Source organism: Sinocyclocheilus rhinocerous, unplaced genomic scaffold (genome assembly GCF_001515625.1).
Source record: "Sinocyclocheilus rhinocerous isolate Xijiao unplaced genomic scaffold, SAMN03320098_v1.1 scaffold418, whole genome shotgun sequence".
Classification (NCBI taxonomy): domain Eukaryota; kingdom Metazoa; phylum Chordata; class Actinopteri; order Cypriniformes; family Cyprinidae; genus Sinocyclocheilus; species Sinocyclocheilus rhinocerous.
Genome location: NW_015651146.1, coordinates 250,561 through 260,181, shown reverse-complemented (window position 1 = coordinate 260,181; position 9,621 = coordinate 250,561). Strand labels below are relative to the sequence as shown.

Here is a 9,621-nt window from a genome sequence, read left to right as displayed (position 1 = left end):
TATATATATATATAGCCTATATATGTTTCTCTATTCCATTTTAATTGTACTTTTTTTCCTCCGGTATTTGTAGATCTCCTACGAGGCATCAAATGAATTGCTGAGCAACAAAATCCTCTATCCAGCTTTCTTCCGCACCATCCCCAGTGACAAAAACCAAGTCAGCGCAATGATACAAATTCTCGTCAGATTTAACTGGACCTGGATCGCTCTTCTCGGTAGTGACAATTCATATGGTATACAAGGAATGCAAGGCCTATCCCAACAAGCTTCACTTTACAATTTATGTATTGCATATCAAGCCGAGATACCCGCTGTAACTGACAAGACGAAGCAATACATGCAAGACATGGTCAAAAACATCCTCAAAACCAAAGTCAACACTATAGTTGTCTTTGCCAAGAAGAGGCGGGCCGCTGGCTTCTTTCCTTTTGTTATCGACCAAAACGTGACAGGAAAAGTGTGGATTGGGACAGAGGATTGGTCGGTGGCGTCAACAGTGAGTAGTATCCCAGGGATCAGTACGATAGGAACTGTCCTCGGTGTCGCAGTGCAATATACTGAATTCAGTGGTTTTGACAATTTTGAAAGGCTTTCTGTGCCCAGGCTGAAAGACATTGGTTTAAAAAGTCAATTCAACCACAGTGTCCCATGTATGCAAAATACAAACCTTTATGAAATAGCCATTCAAGGCTTTTCTATGTCACAGTATGACATTGTTTCCTCCTTTAACGTGTATAAGGCCGTGTACGCGGTGGCTCATGCGCTGCACAACATCCTGCATTGTGACTCTGGACTGTGTCAGAAATATAAGGTGCAGCCATGGGAGGTGAGTGCTTTCAGAGGAAAATCACTGAAAAATTATAGCACATTTGCAATGTGTATTGTGAATTATTAAGGAAATTACTTTCTTTGAATCCCACAGGTATTTCATCAGCTGAAACGAGTTCGGTTTTCAATTCGCAATACATCATTTTATTTTGATAAGAATGGAGACCCTCCTACAGGTTATGATATAGTGACGTGGGTATGGACAGACGGCCAGTGGTCATTTAAGGTGGTGGGAAATTACAGTCCAGTTCCAACTGAACTTCAATTAGACGCCTCTCAGATTAAATGGACAGGTCAAGTGTCTCCTGTAACCAAGGTAAGTTTCTTCTTCCTTATATGCATTTTCTTATATTTTCCTGGCCCTGTATGACATACTACTTACACCGTTCAAAAGTCTGGGGTCAGTAAGTTTTTCTTTTTAATTTTGAAAGAAAGAAATTAATAGATTTATTCAGCAAGGATGCTTTAAATAAGAGGGGCCAAACAAGGGCCCGTCACCGTGGCAAAATTGGACCCACCATTCCATTTCATAAGAGTGGGGGAAAATGGGAAAAAACAACTTTCTAATTTATCTTAAAAACATAAATAAATAAAATAAGACTGGCTCCTAAAAATTCAGCTTTGTATCACAGAAGTAAATTACATTTTAAAATATATTAAAATAGAAAACGGTTATTTTAAATTATAATATTTCAAAATATTACAGTTTTACTGTATTTTTGATCAAATAACTGCACCCTTGGTTAGCACTTGGAGAGACTTTTCAAAAAACATTAAAAATATTACTGACCCCAAACTTTTGAAGTGTACGTGCTTCCAAATAACTTTCCATCTGCATCAGCATTCTACACAATAAAATAAAAAATAAATGAATAATAAAATAATAATAATTGTGATAAAAATGTAATTAATGTATTAAAGAAGGGAAAATAATTTAAATAAGGTGCCAGAAATGGTAATAATAATAATAATAATAATAATAATAATACATGTGTATCATAAATATTTGTGCTCTGTCCAGGTTCCTGAGTCATTGTGTTCTCCAGAGTGTCCTTACGGACACAGAAAGCTCATGACCGGACAGCATAAGTGTTGCTTTGACTGCATGGCATGCCCTGCTGCCACTTTCCTCAACAAAACAGGTTCAATAACACTCCAAATGTCATATAATTAAAAAGTGCAAGTGCACAAGGTTGTTCAATAGAGGAAACACATAGGATGTTGTTCACAGTATATCCAACAGATGGCACACTTTCTTCAGCTGTGACTCCCATTTTCTCTTTTAATTTCCTTGCTGTTTGTTATTTTTTTCTGTTGACTTACTTTTCAATGCACATAGACAGCTTCAAATAAGCCATTTGTAAACTGGGGGCTGTTTCATAAAACAAGTTTACCAAACAAGCCAGGCTTATTTCAGTTATTCTGACTTATTTTGAACCAAATCAACTGACAATAAATCAGACTAACTGAAATAAACCTGGCTTATTTGGTAAACCTTTTTTATGAAACAGGCCCCTGGTTTACTCAAAGAGTGTAAACACTGAGGCCCTGAGATGGTTGCAAAACATTGCTTTGTTTGTTGACTTGGAAAAAGTTAAACAATATACATCCATTTCATATTATTAGGAACACTAAAATCTGTTACTGATAAATCATCTGCTGTAATGTAATGAAATATTTGCAATTTATATGTTTCTTGTCAGAATACACAGTTTAGTTACTAGCAGGTGCTAGCCATGCTAACCAGCCAGTCAAACACTGCACCTTTAAACTCTGTAATGTAGCCTCATTGTGAAACACTTTAAACTGCGTCTTATGCTAACTTGATTTCATATGTTCTCATAGGTTACACTTTCTGCCAAGTGTGTGCCAGAGACTACTGGTCTGAAGCAGAGAGTGAGACGTGTAAGAAGAGAGCCGAGCTGTACCTGCTGTGGGGTGCTCCGCTCACTACAGCCCTGCTCATATACCTGGGTGTGACCCTGTTTCTCACCCTTGGCACGGCTGTCATCTTCCTATTCAACCTCAGTACCCCTGTTGTGAAGTCGGCCGGAGGGAAGACATGTCTGCTAATGCTGGCGTCTCTGACTGTGGCCTCCTGCAGCACCCTGTGCCACTTCAACAGACCCTCCCACATCGGCTGCCTCCTCAAACAGCCCCTCTTTATTATCAGCTTCACTGTGTGCCTGGCGTGTGTGACTGTGCGCTCTTTTCAGGTATATGGGGCTCTCTTTATTTCACTATTGTAGATGTGTTCAGGGCAGGACTCTTATCAAACATGATAAGTTTTGGGCAAATTGGACATTGTATGCAGTGTTACAACAACTTCCTGTTTCATGGCTTTAGCACTTAGTAAGTGTTGCTAGCATATTTCTATCATGTTTAGCACACAATATCATATTTTACTATGTTGCTAGTAATAGTGCATCACAGTGTTAAACATGCCACTTCCTGTTGCCAGTAGGTGGCACTATGACTGTAACCGAATATGGTCTTCAGGCCAGGACTCTTATCAAACATGTAAAGTTTGGGGCAGATCAGACATTGTATGGCTGAGTTACAGCAACTTCTTTTTCCATGACGAAACATCGAACTTTGTCAGGCCACTACGGACACGACCTTCAACATAAACTCAAGATCTTTTAATGTCACAGAGGCCTTTAGATTACACTGACCAAATTTAGTATTGATCTGATCTACCGAATTTCGTACATGTACGTGAAATGTATAGCGGGAGGGGCACTTCGTTGAAAGTGTATAGGTGGCCCTATTGAGCCATTTTGCCACACCCACTTCTGAAACCTATATCTTCTGGCGTGTGTGCAAAGTTTCATGAGTTTTTTAGCATGTTTAGGCCCTCAAAAATGTGATTCGTTTTGGAGAAGAAGAAGAAGAAGAAGAATAAAACAGAGCAATTCCAAGAGGATGCTCGGGCCCTAATAAGAATAATCCTAAAGAAAACAATAGGGAAAATTAAATATCCAGTATTTGCCAATAACCAATATGGTATGTCTGTATTGTGCATTCTTAATAAATAACATTCATCCTTGTCAGTTCTCATAATAGCATGAATCTCTCTCTTTTCAGGTGGTTTGTATATTTAAATGGTCCTCCAAGCTGCCAAGATCCTATGAGACCTGGGCTAAGAATCGAGGCCCTGAGATGTTCATCTTCATCACGACAGTGGTGGAGGTCTTCATCTCTCTTCTTCGCATGCTCCTCGACCCTCCCTTTCCATCTCGGGACTATGACTTCTACAGTGACAGCATTATTCTGGAGTGCAGTAAGACTCTGTCTCTCGGGGCCTTCGCTGAGCTCTTTTTTGTGTGTGTGTTGAGCTTAATTTGTTTCTGCCTGAGCTACATGGGAAAAGATCTGCCGGCCAATTATAATGAGGCCAAATGCATTACATTTAGTCTCATGATATATATGATTTCTTGGATCACGTTCTTCACAGCTTACTGCATTTCCAGAGGGAGCTTCGCCATGGCCCTAAACGTAGGCGCCATTCTATTTAGTGTGCTAGGAATACTCGGTGGCTACTTTTTGCCAAAGGTGTACATAATCTTGATAAAGCCCCAATTGAATACAGCAGCTCACTTCCAAAACTGCATTCAAATGTACACCATGTCCAAGCAGTAAAAGCAAATAAGACTTTCTACTGTCTCTCAACATTAGGATAATCCAGTAGAACCTACTAACAATACAGAGCAACATAATCCCAGTTTCAGTCTTTTAGAAGCAGCCGATACTCTAATTGTCTCTGGACTGTGACTGCTTGGCATATGCGTAGCCAGTGGGCAGAATGACAGAGAAAGCCTAATTGTGTTGGCTACCGAAAGGGCAGAGCACCCGGTTCAGCTGTCCTGCGTGAACATCTGTCATGTGCTCCACTCTCATGGGTGCCCAGTTTCACTCTAAACAATTTGGGGAACAGATTTAATTGGGCAGCTGATTTAAATCATGATCTTGGTCTTGCAGATAAAAGGACAGATGGCTTCACTTGTACTGTTTGTCTTTAGTAAGTCTTTAAAGGAATAGTTCACCTGAAAATGAAAATTTGTTGAAAAACCTATTCACCCTCAGGCCATCCAAGATGTAGACGAGTTTGTTTCTTCATCAGAACAGATTTGGAGAAATGTAGAATTACATCACTTGCTCACCAATGGATCCTCTGCAGTGAATGGGTGCCGTCAGAAGCTGATCAAAACATCACAATAATCCACAAGTAATCTACATGACTCCAGTCCATCAATTAATGTCTTGTAAAGTGAAAAGCTGCCTGTTTGTAATAAACAAATCCATTATTTTGGCACTTCTGGCCAAAATAATAAGTCCATAATTCATAATGGTGCTTGCTCCAGTGAAAAAGTCCGTCCACTGTTGTCCTCTCACACCAAAATACACAGACATATTTGTTTAGAAATGTTTTGGACTGTTTTCGTCTGTAAACAGTGTTTGATTTGTGCATATTATCTGTTCCAATAAAGAAAGAAACTCATATACATCTTAGATGACCTGAGGATGAGTAGGATTTCAACAAATGTTCATTTTTTGGGTGAAATACTTTTTTAATGCCCAAACAGCATTTGGGCTTTAAAGGGTTAATTCACCCAAAAATGAAAATCCTGTCATTAATTATACTCACCCTCATGTCATTCCAAACCCGTAAGACCTTCGTTCATCTTCGGAAAACAAATTAAGATATTTTTGTTGAAATCCAGGAGCTTTCTGACCCTGCATAGACAGCAATGCAACTGAAATGTTTTACGGTTCAGAAAGGTAGTAAGGACATCGATAAAATAGTCCATGTGATATCAGTGGTTCAACTGTAATGTTATGAAGCTACAAGAATACTTTTTATGCACAAAGAAAACAAAAATAACAACTTTATTCAACAATTTCTTGAGTCATTAATGACAGAATTTTTCATTTTTCAACAAAATCTTTAATGGAGGAACATCTGACCAGCTGTACTTGAATAGTGACTTAGAAATAGTGTAGAATCTGAAATATTTCTGAAATACTTTTTATGCTATTTTGTTTCTTTCTTTGTTTTTTCTCAAAATCCTAAAGTTTCCTGTTAATTACCAGATTTAAATAAAATGTTAAATCCTGAATTTTCCATGTAGACTTTTGGACTCCACTTGTTGCGTGTCTAATTGTTCAGTGACACACACACTTGCATCAGCCCCTGGGAAAAGATAGGATGAAAGGCTTGCTGTTGTTAGGGAGGTCATCTCCATTGACTCCAGAACATGTGAGTTGGGAGCACGGAAGTGTTTCCCACACTACTTTCCTATTGTGAGTGTAATATTCTCAGGAGGGGAGAACAATAGAAGTGTGCCTGTAGAGGGGAGGCTGTGTAATTGTATTTACTTGACGTTACCCATCTGTGCTGGTAGAAACCTCATACAGACATAGTCTAGATTTATTTGAGAGCTTAAAATTGAACTGAATTGTTTTTCAAATAAAACATTTGAATTGTATTTTTTTTATGAATGCCATATGACATTTGACCCTATTCCAGCAAAATAATAATAAAAATAAATAAATAAAAAACAGTATTTCTCTGTCTGCCTCAAAAAAAAGGGTCAAATTTGACGTGAAGTCATTTTGAATGTTTTAAGATTCTATTTGTTTTATTTTTATATTTTATTATATACAATTCTGGAATACCTTATTTGATAGAACTGTATAATAAAATGATCACTTAAAAGTAAAAATCAGTGGTTCACACAAATTGAGAGCTAGTTTTTAAACCTGTTAGCTCAGTTTACCTGCATTTAGTAGATCAGCCCACAAGTGATGTTTAATGTAGTTCCCTAACCGGGTTCACATAACTTGCTTATAATGTCAACTCTGTGTTTTCATAGCTGATGCTTTTTTTTGTTTTTTTTCCAAACTAACAAATCAAACTATTGCATATATTGTGCCAGTTTCTAAGCAATTAAAAAACAGATCAGGTGTCTGTAACATGCAAACAGTGATTAAAACACCAAAAACCATGAATTGATCATGTAGAATTTTATTAACAGAAAATATTTGACATAAGAGCTCATTTTCAAAACATCATTGGTCAAGACAAGAAACTGGATCCTTTATCAAAGGTACAACATCCCTTACCTACCAAACAATGGAGAATTCTCAGTGGAAACATAAAGATACTCTGAAAAACTTTTAAGTACAATTTCATTTTAAAGGTCTGATACATAAAACTCCACTGGAGTCAACCTCAATTAAATATGCATACATCAAAAAAAATAAATAAATAAATAAATAAATATATATATATATATACAAAAAACTATTTAAGTAATCACATATGTGGTAAAAAGCACATTATGAGCTATCAAAACAGAACAAGAAGCACATAAATCCACCTCTTTCTATTGACAAACACATGTTTGTCTAAAGTTGTTGTCAATCAATATGATGACACAAATGTACACTTTGGAAATGAATCTCCTACTTTTATGAGAGACATTACTATGACTGTCCCTCAGGGTTTACAGTTCACAGCATCTCTACCAGGGTCTCCAGATGGGCCTCCTGCTGTCAGGCTGTTGCAAACCAGCCGTGCTCAGTTTAGAGGAAGGTGCCGGTGGAGCGGAGCCGATAGCAGCACTCACTCGCTGGCCGTTGTGGAGGTGCTGGAGCTCCCGGCCGGATCTTCCTCTGGTGGAATGAAGGGTGAGGAAGTGGACAGACTCCCTCCAGCAGTGAGAGTAGCCTTCATTATAGTCCCTCTGAGGAAGCTGCTGCTGCTGCTGCTGTTTGAGAAAGCTGACAGTCATTTCCAGAATATCGGCCTTCTCCAGTTTGGCACTGGGGTCGTGGCTGTGGAACTCCTTCTCCAGGAGACTCTTGAGCTGGTCGATGCAGTTGTTGATGCGGTCTCTGCGCATCTTTTCAACAGCTGGCTTCCCCAGCTGAAAGCAAATGGGAACACTGATTAACACTGAACATGTTTCAAACTACATAAAAAAATCAAATTTTGGTGAAATGCTTTGGAAGAACTGCATTGAAATGAAAATACCTTCATTTTGTCCTTGTCACTGAAGTGAAGATGGTCAAAAGAGGAAAGCGTAACCAAATGAGGTGCCATGTCCAGGCTGGAACAGCTTGATTTTCTTCTGTGGCAAAAAGAGTTGTGAGTCTCTTTGAGGAGCAGCCCCCTGTATTTATACAGCAGCATTAGCATTACAAAGCCATGTGGCCTGTGCTGTGTTACTGTTCCCACACTCTTGAGACCAGAGGGTCGGCTCATCACAACAATAGAGGATATTAATTTTATGGTTAACTGCCTGCTCGCCTTGCACTGAAGGAATGTTTCCCAAGGTATCAGAGGGATGCCACACTTGAAGGTTTAGTGAAGGAATTTGGAATTTGGCCCTTTAGCCAATTAGAAAAATAGGATTTAATTTCTGTATCAAAAAATTATGAAGAATATAGGTTGTGCATGTTTTCAAATGCACTTTGTTTTTACAAAAACATGTTTGGTAGAATACAAAAGATGAAAATAAAATATATTTGATGAACTGTGACAATGCTCGATTGATGTCTGCGCATGCATCTAGTTCACACTTTGTGAAACCAAAATATAATGCAAAAATTCTCAACATAGCACAAACTGTTCCGAGATGAAAAAGAATTTATGCACATACATTTGAATGAATTAAGTATATTTTATATATTGCAAAAATTCCAGATAGCACAAACTGTCCAGTGATTAAAAAGAATACACACTGTAAGAAGTTATTTTTTCAAAGTTGTGAATAAAACAAGATCATTAGAGTACAAGAAAATACTATTTCTAAAATAGTATTGTATACTTCTTCAAAATTTTACGTTTAATTTAATGTGTTACTTGATGCTTATTTGTAATTAATTGTGAAATTTACAAGCAATTTTTGAGTGAAAATTGTTTCATTGTTCAGTTTTTATTTTTATTCATTCTTTTTTTTTCAGTGTAAGGACATGCATTTTTTTTTAATGCAAAAATATATTTTATAAACTATAGGGTTAATTCATACCAAAATATGCTGCAAACACTCTGGATAGCACAACTGTCCAGTGATGAAAAAGAATATATGCACATACAATTTTTATGCAATAATAAAGTGTACTTTATATACCATTTAACCACATATTTGAAGGTTTTTTGGGGGGAGGGGGGGAGATGTCTTATGCTAATTTTCCACGAGCGTGACCAACATCTACTTGCTACAATGGCACGTGGTTAAAACTGCTACATCACATCAAAGGCACGAGAGTCCCAGCTGGAAACACAGACTCAAGTCCGTTCCCAAGCCAGGAATATTCCTTTGATAACTGTTAACAGCATGACTGTCATCTCTACTTAAATTAGGTGGCAAAGCAGTCGCGTCCACGTGCCAGATTACGGAAATTCTCATGTAGCCGTGAAACTAAAGCATCTAAATTTTTATCTTCTGAAAATATTTATGAGGCGAAATAATTCGATTTGTAACGTGTTTTGCTTTAGCTTATTTTATGCAAGGTGTCAGTCAGCACGCGCCAGGAGCTCATGCTCTGAGATCAGTGCGGTTGATTGATTGATCGTACAGCCAGCTGTAGTCTAACTGCTGTTCCCGCCGCTCTACTGTCCCGATCACACGCCCAGCAGACGCCGAAAGTTGATCAAAAGCCAAAAGGGTCAGAATTCTCCTACTACTAGACACAGACAAAATACAAGCACGTGAGTAAAGTGGTTTTACTGTGGCAATGAAGTTCAATGCTTGGAAATCCCTCAGAACACCTTAAAACACA

General features: G+C 38.0%; 2 protein-coding genes across 2 annotated transcripts in view; one reads left to right on the top strand and one right to left on the bottom strand.

The window, feature by feature from the left end:
* Positions 1 to 4,473, top strand: part of LOC107712676 (taste receptor type 1 member 1-like) — a 6,176-nt gene extending 1,703 nt beyond the window's left edge. Inside the window, exons 3-7 of the mRNA XM_016517982.1 lie at positions 74 to 829; positions 926 to 1,147; positions 1,853 to 1,973; positions 2,677 to 3,047; positions 3,919 to 4,473. Coding sequence (XP_016373468.1) covers positions 74 to 829; positions 926 to 1,147; positions 1,853 to 1,973; positions 2,677 to 3,047; positions 3,919 to 4,473 — 2,025 coding nt within the window. The remainder of the gene's footprint in view (positions 1 to 73; positions 830 to 925; positions 1,148 to 1,852; positions 1,974 to 2,676; positions 3,048 to 3,918) is intronic.
* A 2,572-nt stretch (positions 4,474 to 7,045) lies between these two features.
* On the bottom strand, positions 7,046 to 9,371 carry LOC107712674 (transcription factor HES-5-like). Its single transcript, XM_016517981.1, has 3 exons — positions 9,021 to 9,371; positions 7,871 to 7,968; positions 7,046 to 7,763 (listed from the first exon to the last, which is right to left on the bottom strand). Exons 2-3 carry the CDS (start codon positions 7,937 to 7,939, stop codon positions 7,359 to 7,361), a joined length of 474 nt encoding a protein of 157 aa, XP_016373467.1. The 5' UTR covers positions 7,940 to 7,968; positions 9,021 to 9,371; the 3' UTR covers positions 7,046 to 7,358.
* Positions 9,372 to 9,621: the final 250 nt, after the last annotated feature.

Bases quoted from the DNA above. Each gene is read 5' to 3' on its own strand.
- LOC107712674 (XM_016517981.1), bottom strand. From the start codon at position 7,939: ATGGCACCTCATTTGGTTACGCTTTCCTCTTTTGACCATCTTCACTTC. The intron at 7,764-7,870 runs GTATTTTCATTT...ATTTGCTTTCAG, and splicing joins GTGACAAGGACAAAATGAAG to CTGGGGAAGCCAGCTGTTGA.